Here is a 26,215-nt window from a genome sequence, read left to right as displayed (position 1 = left end):
AAAAGTACATATTTTTTATACATTATCTCTTCAGTAAATCAATTGCAAGGAATAACAAGTGAAAAAAGAGGATTCTACTTCTTTTGCACTTTATTTTTAGTATCCCATAAATTGAAATGTCTGAAGTTAATACATTTTTTTTTATGTTTCTTGAGTTTCTTATTATTGTTGTCACAGGTTGCTGTGTATGTCATTTTAAAGTAGTACATTAATCTTCTTGCCCAAAGAAACAGTAACTTCACTAAATGGAATGACATCTGATTCCTTCCATTTGTTTTTTCCTAACTTGTTCTTTTGTCTCCTCAGCGAATTTAGCAGAAATCCCCAGATTTTAAACTATGTAGGTAATCAGGTTACAATCAGGAGAGCTGATGGCTCTTTGGTGTACAGCACTGTATCTCCTTACCCTGCCATCCTGCACGACTACGTCACTACCTCCCGCTGGGATGATGCTGTCAGACTGTGTCGCTTTGCAAAGGTAAGTATGATCATGCATCGAAGCAGTCTAGTCCTGTTTTTTTCTGCCTCTCTGAAATAAGCTTCTATAGGAGTGTTACAAAGTGTTGAGTTGTTGTAATGTGTAACAGTACCTGTGGTGAAAATAATACATTTGCATAAATGATATTCTATGTAGGTATGAAAGGAAGGACATTGACATCTCTTTTCTGGCTTTTCAGAAGCAATGTTTTTGTTTTGTTTGTTTTTGCAAAGTCATAACCTTTGTATCTTATCTTGTGTAAAAAGTGCAGAGATCAGGATTTTCGTATTTGCATTTCTTAACAGGAGCAAGGTTAATCTTCAGTTGTCTCACTGAATTATGTTGTGACTCCCATTGTTCCAACATATGTACATTTAAAATACCTTTAGTAACTACAAACAAAAGAGAAATTCAAATGATCCTGCATCGTGGCATTCAATTAAAGTGATGCTATTACTTTGTATTTATATTGCAGATATCTCACATTCTATTTTAATGTTCAAATCTTGTCTTTGTTCTGCATAGAAAGTGTTTATTATTGAGCCTCTGAAGCCAAATGTAGTACAGCACTATGGATTTGCTTTAAGTTATAAATTGTCATTGTTGAAAACATTAACCTACCTGACATTTTATTGGGGAGAAAATACTACTTATGTAATGTTCCTTAATTATGAAAGCAGATTTCCTGTAAACCTCTCTAGGTAAACCAGAGCATAAATTATATGTAAAGAAAGCAGTGAGTTCAGTCATAGGTAATGATTTCAAATTAATTGTGTAATTAGCAAGTAAATTGCTTGCACATTGCATGTTAAACTGCTTTTAGTATGTAAATAATTGCTTGTAACTTAAATCTTCATGTCTGTTGAACCTGGCCACAATGAGACAGCAATTTATTGTGCTAGACTCTGGAACTGCTTTAGGGTGATAAACTTACAACACAAAAAAATACAGTAATAATAATATTGAAACGTGTATATTTTTATAGGAAGTGCTGTGTCATGCATTATGATGCACCCATATGAAAGTGTGCTGATGCTCTCATGTTAATCTCAATGCCCTTCATTATTCTTTCATGACATTTCATGACTCTTTAGTTTTGTTAAAACTTCTACTACACTACATGTCCTTTCTTTTCCACTCGATCCTGTCAGGCTTCTCCTTCTGAGGTGAGTTCATCTTCTCCTGTTGAACCACTTTCATTCTGCTCCTCTTGTTGTGTGCATTTCTGTGTTTGGGTTTAGTTTTTGTTTACTACCTTTTAAAATGTATGTCTTTTCGTTTTTTTTTTTTTACTGCAGCAATATCATGATGTGGAACAGTAATCCAGGATTACTTAATTAATTAAATAGCTTATCTACATTTTAAGATTTACCTGTTGCGGTAAAGTAAACTGATGTTTTATAGTCTTTAAAGGACCAGACTGTAGTGGCAAAATGCACCTTTCTGTAGGCTTTTTACAACATGACCATCTATTATTATTATTATTATTATTGATGATTTTCAGAGCAGAGCAAACAAACAATTCTGTGGAGCTTTGAAGAACAGAATCAAGCTGACATGTTATTGTCTGTGGTTTATTACTGAGATGTAATTAGAGTGCAACATGATTTACTAAAGATTCACTTTCATGTTCAAGTATTATGGTTGGTGATGAAATAACCTGACTTCAGGCCTGAGTGAAGCGGGGCCTTCCACATTTTTGTATCAGTCACCAGTTTCTGTAAATGTGCCTCCTTTTCTGGTAAGCGATTTGTTAGTTTCCAGATGGGTGTGAATTTAGTGACTAGGCCAAACTGACCAGGCCGGCTTGGAGAGTGTGTCATGCTTCAAATGTGTCAAACATTTAGGAGCCACATTTTTATTGCATAAATCTGTCAGTGATTACTGGAAAATGTAAACAACAGTTGGGTGACTAAATGCCAAAAAACTTTACTTTTTACAATGTGCCAGAGGTGGTTACATGCTTACACTATCTGTACTGGTTTGCAACTGTATGGATGGATACATTTGTTCTTTTATTACCCTATTTATGTCCTCTTTGGAACCATGAGATTATATATTGTTTTAAGTATTTTCTTGTTTTTTTTTTTTGTTTGTTTGTTTGCTTTGCGTTTCTTTTTGTTTATGTATTTTGTGAAAAAGCAGTATTTAATTAATGCACTTTTAAATATAAGTATCCCTGACTTAAATCATAATTTGTTTACCCAAATAAGGAATGAGACTTCCAAGATGCTCCAGCTGTTTATTTGCATGCATGTTAGAGCATCATTGCTTCTAATTTGGGGCACTGTCTGCCCTTCAGTGAGACACTAATAATTTCAAACTACAACAAACAGACAGAATAATAGAACCATCGTCTGACAGAGACGCCAGAGTAATAACGGTCTTGTCCCTTTAATAATGTTTTTAGGAGTGTTTATTTGACCAAAATGTCAACTTTATCTCTATGTCTTCGGCATAGCTTAATGGAGTGGTGGTGCAGTATAAGTTGATTTTATGCAACAGTAACAACAGTAGTTACTGAAATAGGGCTTTGCCACAGATGGCATGTTGTAAGCCTCCTCCCTGGCTGATGGAAACATTGTACTTTTTCAAACAATAAAACCACCTAGGTCCTGACAGATACATCTTTAAAATGTTTCTGTTATATATAGCAAATATTCCAACCGTACAGCAAGTACAGCATGTTTTGGATTTTTTTCCCTCCCATTATTGTGTGTTGCTGATTTTCTCTAGAAAGCCTTTGTTATTGTTGTGTTTAGTAGAATGTAAACGAAACACAGGCCCTTGGCCAACTTTCCACTTGGTTACAAACAAGTCGTATGGATTTGACATTGATAAAACAAGAGGTTGAAGGAAACAACATATTATACTGCATCCCTCCCTGGGCCTGATGAAAACACATCATCCCTCTGATGAGTATTTACAATAAAGATTCTCTATAGGATCTGCATTTGAAATATACTTGATTATGTCAACACAGATCCACAGGATATTTTCAATTGTGTTCAGTAAAACTGCAAATATTTTACGGTTAATTGTAATGTAAATTACTATTATATTCTCCTAACAGGATGAAGAATTATGGGCTTGTCTTGCTGCTATGGCAATTGCAAGTAAAGAGCTTGCAACAGCAGAGGTAGCATATGCATCTATTTGCGAGGTAAGACTGAGGTTTATTGATAAAGCTTTTCTCATCCTAGGAACCTAGTGCCCAGTAGCCAGCTCTGGTCCTGAATAGGTCTTGTGTCTTCTGGTTTCACTTTTATCCAAAATCTTTATAAATTAGTCAAATCAATTATCAAGCACAATTAATCCAATTCACTGTTCACTACAGGTAATTAGCAATTGATGATTGAAGAGATTTATAAAACCCATAGGACTGCAATAGTCAGTACTAGCAATACATCTCCCTTTTATGACAAAAGTATACAAAATATATAGTGTTCTCAGGAATGTGTGTGAAAATGAAATTTGTGCGTCAATGTGTACCATCACATTTTTATACTCTATATGAAATAAGGCTGGGATTCAATCAGAACCTTGACCCACCTCCTAATAAAAAAAAACTATAAAACTGTACTGTGCAGCTTCATTTTGAGTATGATGTTACTTTCTTATAACCATAATGTAACCACAGGTTTGAAGCTTGCAATAAGCTATGCAATATGAGGGTCAAACTCAAAATATACTTAAATAGTTTAACAATGTTTGGTAGTGTTCTATGTTATGTATGTATGTGTGTGTATATATATATATGCAGGTCTAATTCGTTATCTGTATTTTAAAACCCCAAGCAAGAGAGTAATGAGAGTAATAATGTTCACTGGTAAAAAAATTACGAATGATGATGAAGTGGGATGGGGGTGTTAAACATGATATCCTAAAATCTGCTTTTCTTCTTTAGGTGGATAAAGTCCAGTACATCAATTCAATAAAAGATCTCCCATCAAAGGAGTCTTCAATGGCTCACATGTTACTCTTCAGTGGGAATGTGCAAGAAGCAGAAGGAGTCCTTCTTCAAGCTGGTCTCATATACCAAGCAATTCAGGTGCACATCAACTTATACAACTGGGACAGGTGAATAAATAATACCATCTGTTACATGCGTTCATATTGTGTCCAGATTTGATCTATTATTATTATTACCCGATTTCTTAGCAGACACCCTTATCCAGGGTGATAATAGTTACAACATATCACATTATTTTTACATTTGTACCCATTTATACAGCTGGGCATTTACTGGAGCAGTCTAGGTAAAGTTCCTTGCTCAAGGGTACAACAGCTGGGGATTGAACCCACAACCCTGCACTCCAGAGTCCTAACCATTACTCCACACTGCCGGACATCTAAAGCAAGAACAACTATTACAGAAAGTATATTTGCTTCCAAAGTCTTGGGTCCTCTCTCTTAGACCCAGACATTAGACATTGACTAGAACAATGGTTTATTTGTGGCATTCATCCTACCCTGGAAAGAAGCCAGTTACCGTAATTGATCATCTTCAGCTGCAATTGCCATGCACTTCATTATTTTTAATACAAGTGACATCCTGAGACTCCTGGAAGGCTTTTTAAGTAAAAGCCTCTATTTGGAGTGCAGTTTGACCCATATAGTATAGACATAGTTGGTTTGAATCAAGGCTACTATAGCCACCTGTGACCAGGCCATTCAGAGGTGCCGGACTGGTGTTTCCCCAGCTTGCCATACAACAGTGACCCCTGTGGCTGCTCCATGTGCCTGTGAGCCTGCAGTCTTATCAGTGGGAATTGCATTGAGCTCCACTTTTCAAACTATTTACTGACATTTGGAAAACAATCACATGACCCTACACTGAGCGTTTCAGATACCGTGTGTATGCTGTTTCATCTCCCTCCTGTTATTAATAGGGTTCCAGCAGTGAGCCAAGCTGATAAGCAGTCGACAATTTTAAAACTGAGAGGATATAACAGACAAAAAATGATTGTGGATTCATATTTTAAGGAGAAATGCTGATTCAGATTCATACACAGCACATCCATTTTACTAAAGTCCTTAACCTGATTAGTGATTTACCTTAGCCTCAATATGTTAACAAAAGAGGTGATCAGTTAACCTTAATAATATCTCGTTAAAAACGTATTTAAATTGACTGTACTGGAGGACTTGAAGGAATTCTAAACAAATCGTACTATCAACAGTTAATCGGGATTGAAGTGTTGTCTGTGGTTATTCTTACAGCTTGAGCTTCTTTTCCATTCCTAGGGCACTGGAACTGGCAGTAAAACACAAGACACATGTTGACACAGTTCTGGCTTACAGGCAGAAATATTTGGATGATTTTGGCAAAAAAGAAACCAACAAAAGGTTTTTGCAGTATTCGGAAGGAGTAAGTAGTTTAATTTCTAAAAAACATCTATCCTACTTATACTTTTTGTTGTTGTATGTTTGTTTGTTTTTTTATTGATAGCTATTACAGAGAAATATAGACACTTCCTTAAGTTATCGTCGACATCTTGGCTGTTATTGATCTTACCTTATTTCTTGCAAGCCCTCAGCCTGTCACAGTCAATAGTTTTTAACAAAACAGTATAGCAAAGTAAGCTTAAATCTGAAATCAGCTACCTTAAGTGTTGCTGACACTGAAATTCCACATTCTTTTGTATGCACGAGTTGATTTTAAAAGCTCTGATTGAGAACCTACCTTCAGAATATTAAAAAGAGCTGACTGATTGTTTCTGCAGGTGGAGGTTGACTGGGAAAAGATACAAGCTAAAATTGAGATGGAGATTGCCAAAGAGCGAGAAAAAGCAGCTACATCCTCTGCAGTGAGAAGCAGCATTTCCTCAAGGCGGTGATCTGAGTGCTTTCATCATTCACCACGGATATGTTTGGCCTTTCCATGTTAGTGGGGAATTTAGTGTTCGCCTTGCAAACACATTTCCATCAGATATAACTGTAATTTCAGTGGTGTAATTTAACTGTGTTTATATTTTTGATATGTAAATTCTTTGAATAATTTTCTGATCTGTTTTATATGGTATATCTATACATTTTATTTATTCACATATATTTGGGTCTCGATAAGATAGCAATAAGTCTTTTTTTACAATAATGTTTGCATTAATTGGAGCCTGTTAGGAAAAGTAGGCTCAATATCTATATGTATCTATATAAGTAATCACTAGTAATACACTATATATATATATATATACAGCACTGCAAAATTATTAGTTTCTCTGGTTTTACTATTTATAGGTATGAATATATACTGACATTTCTCCCAAATTCCAAATAAAAATATGAATGGAATGGAATGGCTACCATACATGTAGAGATGCTGATTTAAGAAAAAAATATAGTGGTCTCAATTTTATCCAGATATATATATATATATACACATACACATACACACCAGCTCTGGTCATTTGACACTATAATGTACAAGGTCATAGACAGTTAACATTGAAGCCTTCAGCTCGGTTCCATTGCTGCCAGGTTCTTTGTCATTTATTGATCTCATGTTGAGAGAGCCTGCACAGGAAAGATCCTTGTAAGTCACATAAGCACCCATAAGCAACCATCAAGAGAAAGCAAATGTTGCCTTCAAAATGACCATGACTTTATCAGTGCTTACGCGAAACGAATGCCGTCGAGGGCGTTCTTTGTGATTATTGCCTATTTAGAAACAAGAAAACATGTTAAACAGAAATTAAAAGGGGGTTGGTGCAGTGTTGCATCACAGTGGACGAATGAGCTTATGTTTTCTAGATAGGTGCCCTTGTGTTTCTGAAATGAGAGCAGTTGTAGTAGACCACAACAGAAAACAAAGCTCAGATTTCAGTTGCATTATAAAAGGTGGAGTCTGTAGACATGCAGTGAATAAGGCACAAGCCTCGTTAAAGAAACATATAATCCACACAACGCTGAGTACAGGGAGAAAAAAGCATCCCTTTCAGCTTGAATAATGCACTGTTAAGATAAAAAATGGCTGTGTATTCCACAATTACTTTATAAAATGGTCTGGTTCCCAATACTGCTTCAAAAAGAGTGCTATTTTGGGTTCAATAATCTGTACCAGGAGAATATGAACTAAAAACAACACGTTTTCTTGCAAATAATCTTATAAAAGCAGCTTTGATGGTTTGGTTAACAGGATGTGGCGAAATCCAAGCTCTAAGCTACATTGACATTTTGTGTCTTTACTTTGATCACTTTCACATAATTAAGGTGTTTAGTTACAAGTGTGTGTCTAAACCTCACCCTATACCTTAATTTCTGATCTAGAAATCCGGTTTAGGTTTGATTTGACATGTTTAACCTGGAGGCAAATGTGACATGATTCAAACATTAAAACATACTGACCAACACATATTTAGAATTAAATGAAAAATATGTTTCTTGTCAGAAATTTTTGTGAACTATTTATACCATATATATCGTTCAATATTAAAGATACAAGAATGACTATAAGTATGCAAGGTCCTGGTTCAAAAAATTTAAAACAAACAGCAGGTATTGCTTTATTTTATTTTTTATTTTGTTGCAAATAATACATCTGATTTACTTTGTGAGTGACTGTCCATTGTGCTTTCCTTGGCTGATTTATTTGTTTGATTATTTAATCTCTGTACAAATCTTAATTAGAATCTGAGTATAACGGTCATAGAGTATTCAAATAGTATAAAGCGTTTTCTAGCATTTCAAAACACGAACGAAACCAAACTTGAGTCTTTCTGGGTTTTAACCATAATCATCATAAGCTTCAGAAATGCTCTCTAATATTACATTATTTTGCTACTAAAGGTTTGTTTCAATCTACTTTATTGTGTATCTGTCAATCCAATGTAATGCCTTGTAACATTTTGTTGATGTATTGGATATTACAGATGTCCTTATACAACATTAATTAATACTAATGCGCAGTACAAAGGGATCGCACGTATAGATCGTTTCTTTGGTTCTTTATTTAGACTTGTATGTACAATACTTTTAGGCTGTCAATAACTGCTTTGTCATGCCACCATGTTGCTCTTATTATCTTATCTATATATACAATGTGAATTTTACGTTATCGTCCACTGATGTGCACTTAAATGCTTAAATGTAATTGTAACTGCAGAATTGTTCCCTGCTTCCCTGCGCTTCCTAAGGCCACCGTGGTCAATCGCATGGTGATCAATGCATCATTGATTTGTCAACACACTGCATTATATTGCATTATATCAGCATAGACGATATTTATTCCAGTGCCTGTGCTGATCTGATCTATATGGTTATTACTGCCCAGACTGCCTGCCTGGGTCGCTGGTATTGACGCAGCATGTATTTATGCATTGTCCTCAGCTATCTCAAAGAACCATGATCGCAACCAGCTAATCATTTGCGGATCTATCAGAAAGGATTATATTACTGCTGCAGTATTGATCATTTTGCTGAGTATGCTGGATAACAGTAACCGATCAGAAGCCTTAAGCCTTAACAAAAACATACAAACATAAAAGTACATTGAAGAAGATGCGTTGGTTCTTAGACTTGGGGAAAACTAAGGTCATAGTTAAAATTGTACTGCAGCGCAAAGCCTAAGCCTCTTTAAATACGGCAATGTCATGTGTACAGACAAGTTTAGCGCAACACTACACAGTTTACACACTACGGCATGGGAAAGGCACATGTGTGGACATGCAAGTTGTGAGAAATGCGTTCATTTGCACGGTACACGTGGCTATTAACATTGAACGATATCTGCAGCTCTTGAGAGCATTTGCTGGATAAATGAATGCAGCGTAATCGCATTTCTCTTTCCCAGTAGTGCCTTCTATAACTTTGACCGACATCGGGATACAATAGGGTGGTCCACCGTCCAAGCTGTCCACTGTAGCACTAACCATTTATTGTTATTCTTACCATTTAAACTACAAAGGAAATAATTCCCATCTGAATAAGCCCATCTGTGAAATACATAGTATTGACCAAAGCTTCTCTTAACCCAACATTCACTATAGCCTGCATGATGTAATTGCACTTTTCGTGTTAAAGCTTTCATGTGTTTTTCTTATAAAAGAATAGGCTTTTTAAAAATATTTCCCGTTAAACCGAGTTCCATGAAGTCCTGGTATCACTGGCCGTGTGGGCTGTCTCTTCAGTTTGTCCAGCTGCAGAGAGCAGATTGTCATCGGAGCGGTCTCTGTCCACTTGCATGGTTTCCTCGTACGTCGGGAGATACTTCACCTCGTCATACGCCGGCAGTTGCAGGACAGGGGACGTGAAAGCCCCGATCCTGTGCTCGGGCAGGCGGTCTATGAGGGAGTCCTGAGAGGCAGTCGTGTGCCCATTCAAAAGCGAGGGGTCGTCCTGCCTTTCGTGGTGCCTCCGAGGTCTGGGGCAGATGATGCGCTGGATGAAATAGCCCATGGCAAACAGCAGCAAGAGGATTAATATCCCCGATAACTTCCTCGTTATCCAGCCCACGTTGTCGAAAAACGTATGCAAAGGCAGCTTACAGCATCTTATTTCCGAGCTGCTGTTTCCTAGAGGGCAACACCGCTGGTCTTCCCTACAGAAAGTGCCTCCACAATTCCGGGTCGCTTGGAAAGCATAGATCACACACAGAGTCAGCAAAGTGAAACCCGGTGTTATATCATTTGAGAGATGAAGCATTCTTTGGTTTTGGCTTGTTTGGTTTGGTGTGATGCTTAGCTCCTCCTGGGGTTTTCTTCTTATCAATAGAGCATGTACAATTGCACCGACACATACACACACATATATATATATATATATAAAGACTGGCAATAAAAGAGCACAGTCTGCAGCAGGTCGTTTACATCAGCTTTGCAAGAAGTGGAGCAGGCTTAGTTTGAGAGCAGCGGCTTTCCCTGTGCCGGTCGCTGTGCAGCGCTGATACTTACTGGACCTCACTGTTGAATGTGGAAACTGGATTCTTACATCACAGTGATGGACGATGCAACTCCAGGACAGTAGGACCTCCGTTGTGCAGATATCCCCCCCTCCTCACTTTGACTGTTACTCTGGCTGTATACTGAACTTGATATCGTTATTTATCTTGTAGTGTATTTCCCCTACACCTTACACAGCCCGGCTTCTTCAAAATAGCAAATGCATCCACCTGATCTACAGAACTTCTAACAGTAGCTGCCTTTACTTACAAAAAAAGATAGATTTGCCTGCTATTTTCTTCTTAAGTAAGATGGATCAGAAAAGGGAGGCGACAATACTATTGCTTCTTCCTAATTAAAAATGTATGGTGTCCTGATCATGAGATTTAATGCGTTTTTAATGCGTCGTCTTCTCCATTACGCCACTGTGCACAGATGTTGAACGACTCCTTCAAAACGGATCCTATCCAGAGTGGTGCTTAAAACGCAGCTATATGGTTTCACAGGTGTCAGATATTTATTTTACCACTGAAAATGATCACGCTTTGGTCTTATCAACCTTTGTCTTTTTTTTAAATTGTATTTAGGTATTTGTTTTTGCGGAGTACTCAAAAGCACATGTTAAACTATAGAAGAAGCCGATCTCGTGAATTAATAATAGTAACCTTTAGGATTCCATTTATACTAAAGTTAATTTTAGTTCAATCAATTGTGGCAGTCAGGTAAGCTTCACTGCTAACTCAAATGCTTACATTGACGTTTTTCAACATTTTCAGCCTTCCATTAAATTTCATAAATATATATTTTTTCTCATAAGCACCACTTTTGTATTTGCCATTGATATATAATTTTACACCAAACTGACGGCAAGACCTATGACTATATTTGCAGAACATTGTTTTTCTAAAGAACTGAGAACGTAATCTGGACGTATCACAGTCAATATATAATGGGATACTTGAAAAAGCATCTGCAAACCCCAAATCGATTAACCCTGAGCGGCCAGGGCTCAGGCAACGGAGGCTGTTGACAGATGCTAATGGTACTCTCCTTGGTGCTGAAACATAGTGGACCATGCGGTACCTTTATATTGTCTCAGCGAGAATAATGTAACACTAAATACGCACTAAAAACTGTATTTATTCAATTTCTTAATTCATTTATGATCATTTTTGTTAAAGGTAAAGAGAATAACATGTGGGAGAGCGTTGGGGTTTTACCAGAAACGAGGTGCAGTTGATCTGAATAGAGAGGTATAACCCTAGTTTTAACCACATGCAAGCAGACGACCTGGAGTATGCAGTCTCCATGAGCTTTTCGGTCTTTTCTGCTCGCCAGGGATATTTCAATATAGGTGACTACTTCCCAATGTTTAATGCAGATTAAGAAAAAGAAAAAAAGAAAAGTAAAACAAAAATAAAACATAACAAATCACATTAAACTGAGCTTTGTAATGTCAGTTAAAGGTCAGTTCTAAAATGCAGCGACTAATAGCACTAGAGAGCAACATATCAGTGAAATAAAACCCCCTGAAGGATTGCTTTGGAGGGTATAACAGCCATTGATCTGTCAATTGATGTCTGTATGGTAAAGAACAAAAGCCCACTGCAATAAATCTGCATCTTGGCTGGGGCAGCATTCAGTTATTCCAAAATGTCTATGAAGTGTTTCACTTTGCCTTTGCCATTGACCCAATCACTGACCCCTTTGGAACTCGTACAGCTATATGTATATAAGAATAACAACAGCAAAGTGTAACACTGAGATAGTGATATAAAATGCACTAGGTGCCAGTTTACTGAGTTATCTTGCATATAGGCAATTCTGGTGAATAATGGAAAAACGTTGTAGAAAAACATTGTGGTTTTGCAAGGGATTGCAGTGAACAAAATGGAGGAGAAGTAAAAGATTTCTCTCTTAATCTTAATGTGATCTCAGTAATATTCAGTTACAAGTAAATGTTCCAGAAAAGTATCCATAATGGGATGTGAAAGGGAGGCTGCTTTTACTTTCTTTTAAGTTTCTGCACTGCAGCTCATTATAACAACCAATCTCTACCATCACAATCTTGTTCTTCAGCACACATGTCATCCGTCTTCTCGATTACATCAAGGGCAGGAGCAGGGATGGCACGGGATTCATCAACGACATGGCACCCTGCTGAGCTAGCCTGAGACACTGCCTCACAGGGACTGTATGGGCAAGGCAGAACAACACTTCAGAAAGCTAATTACAAGTACAGATGAATTACTAGCGTGTAAGTAAAATATTTGTATTCAAACAGAACCCTGCTAGGAACATGATGCTTAAATCATGTCCCTATAGACTGCCTTCTACATATGGTGTGGGAAAGGGGAGGCCACACTCACAAATGTGTTTGACAAGGCTTGGCTTAATCTTGTTTATAGAAAAAAATCTAAGTGATTTCCCAGAATCCAAGCTACTGCATGTGGTAAAGGTAACCATTGTTCATATTACAGTTTTGAATATCAACTATTATAAAAGTCTGTCTAAAACTAAGGTTACTACTAACAGCTATCTGCATTTGTAAGCTAATGGGAGACAGACTTACATGCTTTACATGTAAGCCACAATCAATGCCATTAAGTGAAATGGACAACATTAATAAGGGGTTTGATCTGTTATATTGCTACAGACAGTTAATGACCCTGAGAAATTTGGCTGCTGATAATATAAATATTTGTAAGGTGTGTGTATGTGTGTGTGTGCGTGCATGCGTGTGTTTTTGTGTGTGTAAATGTTTGCATATTGATTTAATTATCTGTACATGTTTTTTTTTTAATACTCAATTTCCTTTCTGGTCCTGTGTAAAGAGCTAGATGATGCTTCTTGTTTCTCATAAAGAAGGCTAATGAATGGTAAACCCAATTCTATTATTACATCATTACATCATTATATCCACTTGAAGATGAGATGGATGGTCACAATTGTGCATATCTGCTTTGTTTCCTGTCGTACTTTGTTGCAGTGCAGATGTACAAGACAGCCTAGCAGATTTATAATAATAAAAGTCAAAGATAATCTTTTTGTTATACATTCGTAAAATATTTTAAATATTTGATATTTAACTTTAATATTTCTTCTTCTGTTTACTTCTTAGCACTGCCTTCGTATGAAAGTCTAAAAATAAAAGCTAGGCTTCAAAAAGAGAACTTATCACCATTTTGTACAGGTCTATAAAGGGAAATATATGTCTTACTCATCTCTTACCAGTTATTGATAAATGCATTGATACAGACTTTTTCACAACATATCCCTTTAAGAATCACACCAAAAAGGGTCCCAATACACTTCCTGAGATGGTTAGTCCTATTTTCTCAGAAATGCACCACAAACTGAGACACTGATGAATTATCACAAAGCGCCTCCTTCTCTCAAGAGGTTTGGGAACATATAAACCTAATTGGAAACTGTAATCTTGCTGGGAAAAAATCAGCTCTTTCAATCTTAATGGCAAAAACCAGGCTCCATTAAGTGCCTCTTATAAATCTTGCGTCAAATAGGAACCACCCTGCAGGATCAGCTGTGTGAACTCTTCTGTAGTGGGTGTGTGGATGAGGCTTTAGCAAAGAAAGTGCTCGATCAGGCAAATCTGGCACTAGGATTTAAAAGTCCGTGCTGGAAAGTGTCAGTAGTGGAGGCAGGAAGCCGTGAGTTGAATCTGCAAGTTTAGGAAGTATGTGATGTTTTTGATGGTGGCGTGGTGGCAGAACCCCGGGATGGATGGCTGCAGAGCTGTGTGGAGGGAGCTGAACGCAAAAGCACGTGTCTGTGGTTGATGACACATAAAGAAAGGTGGCTGAGGTTATCTCTGTAGGTTGGGATGTTCAGAGTGGCCGGAAATTGGTGCCAATCATCTGTTTTAACTTGAAGCCACTGAGGTACAATCAGATTACTATGGCAAATCCACTGCTAAATCCCCACCAATTTGCAACCCTCTTAATGCGTTCGCTGCAGAGGAGAGATAATGATTAAGTGTACACCCATCTCTTCAGGGTCAAGGGTGGGACTGCAGCTCAGTCACTGTAATGGCTCAGTAATGGAGCCTCGTGGAGTGTGAAAATGGCTCATAATTTCATTCTATAATTTGTGGTAAATTTGTACATTAAGATGGTCCTTTGAAGCAGCTTAGTCAGAAAATATTTCAACATTCAATTCTGTTATTGTAAAGTTTTATTTTTACTTTTCGAATTTTAATTGTCATTTTCATGAATCAAAAAACGGATGTCTGTTTCCACTGAAATGGACTGCAGGGTAATATTGAAACAGACCTAATTTCCAATAGTTTCTCAATGCAAATGAACACAAGAGGGACCAGGAATTGGTTCATCATTTAACCCACTGACATAATTTATTACATAAACTTGACACATGCCTTGGTGTTCTTAACGTTTGACACATTAGTCATCTGTCTCATTTGAAAACTCTCCAGGGCTATCCAAGGCTCCTGGAGTCTTCAGACATGTCCACATATCACCCCAACTCCAACCTCAACCTTGACAGTAACCCCGACCCCAACATTGACCCCAAGCCTAACCCTGAATCTAATCCCCACACTTATTCCACCTTGACCCCGATCCTCAGCCCCAATCCTAACCCCAACCTCAACCTTACTAACTCTTACACTAAAACCAGCACTCACCCCAGCCCTGACCCTGACCCTAAATCTAACCTTCATACACAGTTTAGTCTGCTGGAAATACAAATATTCCAACACTGATGGAATGTCAAAAAGGGACAGATTAGCAGCCTATGAGCTATTATCCCATTTTGAAATGTTTTGGGGGTGAAAAAAAGTCTTTGTGGTTAACCTTGCAAGCTCCTTTTAACTTATATACCATTTAAAATATCCTGCATATACTGTACATAGCAGACAACAGGTACAACAATAATGACTAAATGTTCCCAAGGAAACCCTTTGTCTTACTTCCACAGATAAAGTGGAATTAAGATGAGAGAAAGACAAACTTTTAGTCTTACATTTGAGCATCCTTTGTGTAGAACACAGCTGCATGTATGAAAATCCACCAATGTGTCATAACACACCATATTAGTCATCTGCTAATGTGAGTGAATAGAACTTTTTCCCTTTCTTCAATAAATAATGACATCATTTTCCCCAAGGCTAATACCACATAAAAAAAAAAGATTCTGTTGGGATAAAAAAAAAATACAGACCTACAAAAAGTAAATTATGTGAATAAAATCCTCCCAAACCACAGCTATTTCACGCCCACGTGTTTGTATTACCCTTATCTTAATGCTGGCTCAGTACATTCCAGACCAATGTGCTCCTTGCAAAGATATGTCTTCAGTATTCCTACAATTTAGTCTTATTTTTGTACAATTTGTTTCAAACCTGTTAAGCATTTGTACAGTTTTGTTAATATAAATACAAATATTAATGATATAAGTGTATTATATATATATATATATATATATATATATATATATATATATATATATATATATATATATATATATTTGTTACATTCATTTTCCTAACACTTGCTTGTCAGATATTATAACGTGTGCTGGAAAAGATACTCAAAGATGTCACTTTTACATTTCATTGCTCTATGTTCTTTTTCTCCCCTTTTGTATTTCTCAGACCCCCGCTGAGAGTGAACTTCATGTCAAATAAATAGTCTGTGTAATATGGATACAAGATGTTTCAATAAGCTTCTATATTTGACAGCCCTTATTGTTATTGTTGTTGTCTATGAGGATTTAAACATACACATGAGACATTTTTACTTTTTTTCTCCTTTAAGTTCCCTTATTTTCTTGCCATTACATTTCTCACACAAGACCTTTGATTGTAGTGGTTTGCTGGAAGGATTAAAGTCAGACGCTTCTGTTTGAAGTCTGGAACATGTCACTGTGGATAAAGCTACCAGGAAAATCTCAGATCAGCTCCTTTGGGAGTAGTTTCTGGTAGGGTTAGGGGAGTAAAGGAGTCGGGCTGTCATGCTTGTTTTACCTTATACTAAAGTTATTAGTAGTCAGTCAAGTCAAATAAATACGTTCCAAGTTATAAAATGCATGGTTTGCCACTGATATCTGTACAGCTGGGGATTTGTTTTGGTTTTCTTTCAAGATTTAGGTGGAGTTTTCTGAGATTTCTCATCCCTACCTTTGTATCATCCTGTGTTTAAAAATGGATGTCCCATATGATTATAACTGCAGCTCTGTTTTTTGTTTTCCTCTCTCTCTCTCTCTTCCTAGAAAAATCCTATATTTTTTCAGTTATTAACAGCTTCATGTTTCCCAAAGGGTCTCTGGGAGGTTATGTGGGTACCAATGTAATCACGAAGAAGATAGTGATTCTGCTTCTGTGTGGGTTTCACAGGAACTCCATCGCTTAAGCACTCCTAAGATGTTTCCCTTACCCTGCTTTTAACGGCCCAAGCCTATCCCCCCCTCTGTCTTTGCACGTTCACTTTATGAACGTCACTTTAATTTCCTCAATTAACGGTTAAGATGTGTTTGCATCCAACTGCCTATTAAACCATAGCAATCCCTTTTTCTCCTTTATACAGCCACAGTGTACATCTGGTCTCAGGGCTGTGGTTGCAAGTTCCTTCTGGGAAAACATGTTCTTCTTTCAAGTCTACTGCTGTTTTCCGGTCAATGAAGATCATACAGGGCTCCTATGGAGACACTTTATATATTCCAGGTTTATTTTATCCCAGAGAAGCTTAAAATGATCTGCGATGGTTCCATTTGTAAAGTCAGTTAAAAGAAAAGTGGAACCCTGACACCTGTTGACTTTTTCCCCAAGTCTAATGATTTAATTACTTGTCTTAATCTTTGCCAGAAATCGCATTACTGCCAGTGAAGATGTACTTTGAAGATACGCTCGATAGACTTTTAAGGGGAAGTTCACATTTCCTTTTATTTCAGTGCTGTTTACTGGCTGTTTTTATGGAACGCTAAGACAGGCTTAGTTTATTATTCAGATATTATCTATGCTGTTGTTTAAATGTTCACTGGGATGGAAAAAACAAACAAATCCCCAATATCCATTGATGGTGTATCATTTATTCAGTTTGTTTATTTTCAGTGCTTGTCAAAAGTTCTGGCAATTGTTTATTGATTTTGTATACATTACAATATTACTGTCTTCAATTCAGTTCAGTACAAAAGTGCATTTTGAAAAATATCACTTAAGGATTTATAATATGGGGCAGAAGCTGAGCCCATACAAATCTATTAGGCATCTGAGATAAGTCAGTACAAAAGCAACCCTAATCTGATCTGAAGTTTAAGATTAGCACATACTCTAACCCTAACCCTAGAGCGGACCTAATTGTAACCCTAATATGATCACTAAAATTAATCGTGGTGCAAAATGTGGCTACATTTCTAAAAACAAAACCTCTAAAAACAGCATTAATATTAAAACTGTAAATCCATTCCTACCTTCAGCTATGTCCCCAATTAAAGTTTACCATACTTGCCATATACTGTAATTTCATATTTTGTGATTGTGAGCTATCACTATTAATACAGGTACATAAATTAACCTAAAGCTGTCTTCCTAAAACCACTTTGTTACATTCAAAACTTTGTAATAATACATTAAAGATGATAATAAATATTAGAACAACCAAAATATCAAAATACTATCTCAGGATTTCACAATATATTCCAGTGGTATCTGTATCATTAACAATACTTCTTAACAGACTATCACTCATATATTATTTCACTGGCAGACGGGGGATTGTCCCACTACTTAAATCACATATGGAATTAGGGTCTTAAAGCTCTCACTCCGCCCTGGAACTGGATTACAGACCATTACAGTGTGCTTGTAGTGAAAGTTTTAGTGAAACAAAACCAAAAAAATAGACATTCTTCACTTTCAAAAGAAGCTTAGTGAGTAATACCCATGACATTTGGAAGAAAATTACAACTATGCCTGCTTGAATCATATGTATTAACAGTTAAGACAGTACAAAGACCCATAGTAGAAACCTGGAATTACAAATAGTACAGATGTTGCATGTTTTTATATACAAATGTATTTTCCTTTATGATGAAGAGTAAAATAAAGATATTCTGCCTTCACTATCTATTCAGGATTTCTCTTTGGGGTTTGTGCTTCCTCATTAAAGCTTGGATGAATGCAACAGCCTGCTAATAAAGTCTTACTGGGAAAAAAATGGAGATCTCAGAAAGAGATAATGGCTGTTTTTCCCACATTACAGAAACAATTATCAAGTAAACAAACAGTCTTGTCTCGACTATGACATACTCCCCATCTGGAAAACTGAACTAGGCTGTCATATCACTGCAAATGCAACCCAATCATGTTAAAGAGGTCAAAAGCAGGTCAAAGATCACCAAAACATTTTATACCACAGCCAGAGAGTCTACTAGGGAGTGTGGGCCTTCCCAGGCATCTGATAAACCCAAAGTATTATGAAATAGCCATATGCTTTTGGTGTTGTTAATGTTTTCTGTTTAAATTAATTTTTTTTATTGCTCAAAACGACACAATATTCCTTTTCATTTCAGACCTTCTTTTTAAACTACTTTTGTTTAAAGTCTTTTCAATGTGTATTTGAACAATTAAGGATTTTAGGGAATTAGGGGGGGAAAGTAATGTCACCCTTTGTGCTTCAGGTTTGCCAGGTTTGGAATTATCTTTTCAATTGAACAAGTTTGGTACCACAGCCTAGATTACTTTGACCCACCTGGGAGTCCTTGCGTCTACCCCCATCAAAAGCCACAATTATATTTTGAGTTTTCAAGTTTGTGATTTGTTTGCTTGGGTTGGAGATCTGCTGTAATACGGGCCTAGAAGGAGTTTTAGTTTAGTCAATCTGTAATGTCAATGGCTAATAAGAAGTCATGCTCGTTCTTATGTCCCATTTACTGTGCAGACAAAATATAGACTTTACTCAAGCAGTCAGAGAATAAAAGACCAAAAAAGCCTGATAATTTTAGAAGATGGAAATAGAAGGCTATTTCATAACTGGAGCACACTTATGAGTTGAGTAATTGGAATAACGATTACATTATATGCAATTCCAATTGTAGAAACTATGTACTGTTTAGGTATAATTTCAGATGATATCTAAATATATATATGTGTGTGTGTGTGTGTGTGTGTGTGTGTGTGTGTGTGTGTGTGTGTGTGTGTGTGTGTGTATTTATTTATTTATTTATTTATGAACGGTTTTCCTAATGGGCTATTGTTTTACATAGTCTAAGTGCTCCAAACCACAATATTGTTGGAGCATGAACTTTCTCATGAGGCAGTGATTGTCTAGAACAGTCATCAGATCCCTTCAGAGATGACTTTATTCCTCGGTTATTTACAACCAAAGCCAACTTTGACCTTTTCTTATTACCTACATGTTAAAAATAGAACTGGCTATTCTTTTCCTCTGACTTCCATAGGAATATTTTCCCCCAGAAGGGGATGAATCACTGTCTGATCACTGAGTGAAGAGAAGGGTCTCCAACCATGTTTCTGTGTGGTGTCTGCGCTACCACCCACTGCTGTCATTGCTACTTGATCTAGAGCTGGTCACTTTCGACATCATACTAAGAAATTGTGTCTTCTGCGAGTGGAAAAATTCCTCCGGGCTTAGCGATTCAGAGGAGGGAGAAAAATGCAGACATCAAAGTGTCTCTGTAGCAGATTGTGCTTCTTTTATTTTTTGTTCTCTTTTTCTTAAATTAAGTGCTGCATCCCATTTTCCAGATGACGTGACCGGATCTTTCAATAAGAGAAAATGCAAACAATTAAAATTCTCTGTCTCCAAAAACCTACAAAAGTCCAGATCTCTCCTTAGGGGGTGGGGGTGTCTGTGCATGTGTGTGTGTGGAGGGGGTGGGGGGGTCTGTTTATTTAAGTGCAGCTAAAATGGCTGTGGCCTAGGAATTGTTTTATTTATAACATATGGTTATTTGTCCATATGTGCGGTATACAAAAATAGCCTTGCGATTCTGTCATGTCCGAGTCCGAGTTCAGTAAAAGCTAGTAACCTATAAGTCCTTCTCTGTGTCTCTTAAGAACTTCTATGTGAGTCTCAATCTTTCTTTCTGGGGTTAACCAGAAAATGTGTGAATAAGATATCTAACTTTAAAAAACACAATCACTTTGTTTGTTTGTTTGTCTGATTAAATATTATCAGTCTACTTCTGTAAACAATACAGTCCATTTGTTTCACAAACCTTTTATACAAAATTATAATTTTGTAAAGCAGTTTGCATTAGTCTATCCTTCTTTTTGTGGTAATGAAATAATTCCTGTTTTATTGATACTGTGGGATATATATGTAACTTACACGCCTTTTCCTAATTGCACAGACGTGGGTGTTTATGGATACAATAAGTACTTTTTTTTTTTCCCAAATACCAGTAAGTTGTGAGGAGGGATTGTCTTTTGGGAAAACACCCTGGTGTTATAAAAAGAAATAAGAGAGAGATTTGTGAGAGCAAATGTTAAATTCCTTCAAACTTCTGCTAATGCCAAAATAATTAAGTATGAGTTCATCAATTTACTATGACTGTGACACATCTTATGTGAAAAAAGAAAGAAAAGAGAGAAAAAAACTGGCAGTATCACATTTAAATGAGAAGGAAAACTATCTGTTATTCATTATTTACCTAAGGTCTCCAGTCTGCTGTATAAGTTTAGCTGCATTCTTGGTCAGTGATATTTGGCTGAAGCAAATTCCAACTGGGGAGAGGGAGCAAGCAAAGCACACTGCTCTTACAATCGTCCTGCAAGTCACTGGGAACTTGATAAAAAAAAAAAAATTAAGTATTAATGACAAAGAGGAGGAAAAAAGGCAGAAGAAGAGAAACAACAAGAAGAAAAGAGAAGCTGCCCAGAAATGTACACTCAAATTCTTTATGATCTTGCTGATCTGAGCTTGGGTCAGTAAAAAAAAACTTTTTAAGCACTGAACTGAGACCCTGTGTAGCTATCATCTAACCTTTACATTGTCAGCCCATCCCACTGTCTTTAGGTTGAGAGGCTTGTCTGAACGCTGTAAATATGGGGGCCAAAGCATCTGAAGACTCCACAGGACATTTTGTTTGACACTTTTACCCAAACATCTTCTCACTCCACACAGCAGCCAGCAGTCTTTAAAGAAATAAAAAATATATTTCTTTCCAGCGTGATTTGAATATGAATGGAGTGATGTGAATCTAAAGGACTGCTTCTTTTGGTTAATCTCACCCTGTTTACTTTCAATCATAAAACAATCATCCTTCTGTTTAATCAAAAAGGGAAAATATGACTAAGGAGGGCGCCTCGAGACCACAAGCGCACTGTATGACCTTTGACCTAAAGCTTTAGCGTTGTCGGAGTCCTGGGATCCTCCGACACCCCCACTGAGCTTTCTCTTTCAGTTTGCTGTTTGCAGCACATTGATTATTTATGTACCTCAGCCCCACAATGGCTTTTCTTAAAAGCGTCTATACGTTTGGAGGGAATTAATTACTTCTGAGGGGGTTACTTTGTAAGATTGCTTTGAATCTACATGTCACATATCGTGTGCACGTGCGGTGCAGCAGAAAATGTTACGGCTGACTAATTCTGGTTGTCCCAGCTCGGTTTGCAGATGATATACAGTACCGTCTGTATTTTGTAGGTAATGGACAACAAGGACATCTGGAATAAGAAAAGCTTAGAATGCCAAGGAAAATGAATAATAATAACAATTATACACAGATACGTTTCCATCGATTTGCAAGCATGAATCAGCAATGAAGAAAAATATTATTGTCGAGATGGATTTGAAGTTGGTAACGCACAACGTAAAAACCCTGCTCATATAAATTTGACCTTGTAAATGAGACATCTGGCTGCTGGCTCTTCCCTCTCACCGGAGTCAATCTTGATCTCTTCTGAAATAACATTTGAAAATATCTAATGAAACTCAATATCTACCAAAGATTGACTTACAGGGGGAAAAAAAGCCATTCATGTTGATTGCAATCACTTTACCTTTGAGGGCCTACGTGACCTTTTTTGTTATTCCTGTTTTGCCCACGACGCTGTTTTCCGTACAATGTCTATAGTATGATGAAGTAATGATAGGCTATGGTTTATGCGTGGAGACTGAGCTTAGAGACGGTCCCATGGAAGCAAGTTGTGGCCAGCTTGGGTTTTCTCATTTCAGCTATCTCCTTTCACATCCTATACACCCCCAGGTTCTGATCTCGAAGACGGCGATGCTGTCAGTTCAACATTGAGAATAAATGAATAAAGTGTGTCACTTGTGAGAGAATTAAACTACTAGGTCTCCAGTGATTTAGCATCCCAGATCAATATCTGTACCTCCTTGGACTCAGGACTCTCTTTGTTTCGCTTTTTAGGTTTAAAAGACGGCAGCGGACCGTGAAAGCAGGAGCCTCGGAGAAATGTTATTGATTTCCACTACTTTATTCAAGAGATTCCCAAAGACCTCTCAGTCGGATTAATGCTTCTTCAATAATCAAACTTCACGTGTGTTTAGTGACACTGGCTTGAATGGCTTCTATGTAAAGGGAAACAGACAGAGGGAGAGAATGATGGACAATTTTTAAAAAACAGTGATTTTTTGTGTGTTCACGAGAAAAAAAAAATCTGTATATAGTTGAAATGTTTTTATTTCTCTGTTGTGTTGTGTTGTTTTGCCAAGACTAAATTTACTGTAGTCACTGGAGAAACTCATCTGAATGAATACACATCTGATAAAGTTATCTTTAGAGTTTAGTATATTTTATTCTACATATTCTGTCTGTAATTCCACACTCTTGGCTCATCTGAAATCCTCGTGGCTCTAAGAAACAGTTTCTCCATGACTCAAGAAAACTGGGCAGACAGGGATGTTTGGGCTTTTACATGGAAAGGGAAACAAGTGGTCATTGGTCATTGGTTCAGTCAGGCCTATGTAAAAGGCAGATTGATAGAACAGTGATCCATACTTAGGACTGGAATTCTTTCACAGTAAAAAATAAATGTACAAGGAGAAAGAAACCAAACAGAGATTGAATTTATATTTTGTAAAACTAAAATTATATAAAATGTCACCTCAGCCTCAGCCTCAGCCAGTTTGGTGTGTCTCTCTATAATATTGCTCCACTTCTGACAGGTACACAGAGCGATTGGTCCAGGGGAACTCTTGGCGGCTGCAGCCCAGGCCCTCCTCCAGCAGGCAATCAAGATTGAGCCATGAATTACACTCAGACACAACAATGGCAACTCACACTGTGCTGGCTGAACTTGCCGCGCGACTCTCTCTGCTGTACCAGGTGCTCGCTGGGGGTTCATTCAAACCCCAGCCAGGCCACTGCTCCGAGGAGACCCAAATACTGGCAGGGAGATCAGAAGCAAAACAAAAGCATTGACTCTGGAGGCTCTAAACCCCACCTGAGATGGGGTATAGCTCTTGGCCAAGAATAAATAAGGCTATTTGTCAAGCTGAGAGCAACATCTACTGTACATAATTAAAATTCTGAATTGTGAAAGGCTTGCTTCAGGGGGCAGTCTATCCCTCTGAGCTGTAGCTGCAGCAAGGATGGTGCACGGGTATAGTGGATTCTCGTTTATAGGAGGTACTTTGCTTTGAATCTGTCAAGAACCTGCAAATTGGACAGATACACTTTGGGCAGATTCAGAAGTGGGTCCGTATGCTTGTGTGAGATGTATTTTTAAGGTTTGTGCTGCTGCCTTTTGAATGCGTCTTGGACAAGGGAAACTGGCTTATCTGCAGTGTTGCATGATCCTTATTTGCTTTGGTGAAGCGGATCAATCACTTGCCCCTTCATCAAGCACTAAAAGAGACATTTAGCCCTCAAAGGCATTAGAGAAAGGGCACTATAAGCTTATTCAACAGATAGTTATTGTCTAATAATGGATTTTAACAGCCACAAAAGCCTTCTTCCCTGACTGCTTTAGATTACATTAGTGGTACAAAACCACTAAGAGAATGTTTCGATGATTGATATTCAAATGCATTTTTATATATCTGTTATATATATGTTATGTTTATGTAAGTCTTTTAATCTGTACTGAACTCAATATATCTTCATTTAGCATCATAAGTAAGTTTCGGAGTGTGTTTATTTGCACCCATTTTATATCTTCACATGGCAATCGCAGGGCTCTGAAGACCAGCCACCGAGATGTAAATTCGTGAAGGCGGTTAGTAGCTATAGAGTTAATACCTTTAGTCTATTAAAACATTGTGGACTTTCAGTGTGTTTGAATTGGAGGCAGGTCTGAAAATGAAATAGGAGATCACACCGTGCATTGGAGAGGGTTATTTTCGGGCAATGGGACAAAATCCCCAGTGCAATGTGATTATTGGGTCTAAATGAAAATCTGCAGGGATGTGCTCAAGCACGGGTAGCTGTAATGTCCACACACTGCAGTTGGTGTATTATATAATTGGGGGGAATGAAGAAAGGGGATTTGGGGTTGGAGTTGCAATTTGCCTTAACAGATTTCTTTAGGAAAATGTCACTGTACACTTTATTTTTTTGTTGGTATATGTTCCTAATATTGCGAGCATAAAGGCATTATTCAACCCAACCTTTATTCTTCTTCTGATATTACTACAACAAATGGGCTTCTGTGAGAACTGTGTCAGAGTATAATTGAAAGAAAAATGTCTGTTTTCTCTGCCCTGGTCACAACAAAATGTAGTCAAGAGACATCGTGTGGCAGAAAGGGGTTACTGCAGATACAGCACACTTGGTATATGAAGAAATCCAAATAGTTTATAGTGACTACAGTTATTTCCCAATGCCATTTCAAGTTATTTATTATTTTGTCTTGAGTTATTAATGATAACAATACAAACAAGTATGTTTTAAGACTTGAAATGTCACATCTCCCTAAATTGATTAATTGATTTGGAGGCAGTTACCTGATTCTTTGTTTATGTACACATTGTTCTGACTGTCTGACATTGCCACAGATTAAGTATTTTGTATTATTATTCTAATAGTCTTTTAATAAGTCACAGCTTTGCTTTAAAATACATTTCATATATATTACATAATGTGGCAGTCTCTATTTATGCAATCAGACATCAACACTAGCAAGCAAGCAGTTTAAATCACTTATGTGTCATTAAAATACATGTTAAAATGAGACACCTTCACAGAATATTGATAGCATGTGTGCAAAACAACACATACATCATTATATTTCTTAGCATATGCCCTTATCCAGTGTGACTTATAATAGATCACATTGTTTTTACATACAATTACCCCTATCTACAGCTGGGTTTAACTGGAGCCATCTAGGTACAGTACCTTGCTCAAGGGTACAAAAGCAGTGTCCCCCACCTGGGATTAAACCCATGATCCTTTACTCAGGAGTCCAGAGATGCTCAGGCTCATATTTATAACAGAGAAGTGGGGGGAAATGAGCCACTGTTTCTGGATGCTAATTTTAATCTGTATACAAATGTCACTCATAGAATAGTGCCACTGCACCCTGGATACTAGCATGTTGTACTCACAGCAAATATTTATGTTTGTGTATTTCCCTAGAGATATTTTGCATGGGAAATTCTAAAGCGACTGGACTGGTTTTTTTTCCCTACATGGAAATGTCTCCTGACAATGGCCACCTATGCACACAACCCTGATTCATGCCACAGAGCATGCAATTCACTGTCTGGTCATTTCCTGTTTTCACTCCAGGATTTGGAGAGCACCGTTTTAATCAATCATTAGAAAACAAGTCAGGTTTCGTTACACTTATTACCATTATCTCCAGTTTATTTATGTTCCCTGGAGGATAGACAGACCAAGGCCAGCGTGACCCTCTCCTGAGCATTCACCTTCTGCACTTCTGTTCACCTGA

The 26,215-nt window shown here is 37.3% G+C and overlaps 2 protein-coding genes across 4 annotated transcripts in view; one reads left to right on the top strand and one right to left on the bottom strand.

Moving 5' to 3' along the window:
• Nucleotides 1–6,772, top strand: part of ift80 (intraflagellar transport 80 homolog (Chlamydomonas)) — a 54,037-nt gene extending 47,265 nt beyond the window's left edge. For all 3 annotated transcript variants that reach the window (XM_066709360.1, XM_066709358.1, XM_066709359.1), the window contains exons 16-20: nucleotides 307–478; nucleotides 3,552–3,641; nucleotides 4,386–4,558; nucleotides 5,726–5,849; nucleotides 6,205–6,772. In XM_066709360.1, coding sequence (XP_066565457.1) covers nucleotides 307–478; nucleotides 3,552–3,641; nucleotides 4,386–4,558; nucleotides 5,726–5,849; nucleotides 6,205–6,318 — 673 coding nt within the window. In that variant the 3' untranslated portion in view covers nucleotides 6,319–6,772. The remainder of the gene's footprint in view (nucleotides 1–306; nucleotides 479–3,551; nucleotides 3,642–4,385; nucleotides 4,559–5,725; nucleotides 5,850–6,204) is intronic.
• Nucleotides 6,773–8,002: 1,230 nt separating this feature from the next.
• c15h3orf80 (chromosome 15 C3orf80 homolog) lies at nucleotides 8,003–10,330 on the bottom strand. The gene has a single exon (XM_066709361.1). It carries the CDS (start codon nucleotides 10,118–10,120, stop codon nucleotides 9,551–9,553), a length of 570 nt encoding a protein of 189 aa, XP_066565458.1. The 5' UTR covers nucleotides 10,121–10,330; the 3' UTR covers nucleotides 8,003–9,550.
• Between the last annotated feature and the right edge of the window lie 15,885 nt (nucleotides 10,331–26,215).

This window comes from Amia ocellicauda, chromosome 7, assembly GCF_036373705.1.
Source record: "Amia ocellicauda isolate fAmiCal2 chromosome 7, fAmiCal2.hap1, whole genome shotgun sequence".
In the NCBI taxonomy this organism is placed as follows: domain Eukaryota; kingdom Metazoa; phylum Chordata; class Actinopteri; order Amiiformes; family Amiidae; genus Amia; species Amia ocellicauda.
Note: the sequence above shows the minus strand (reverse complement) of the source record. Positions and strands in the feature narration are given on the sequence as shown.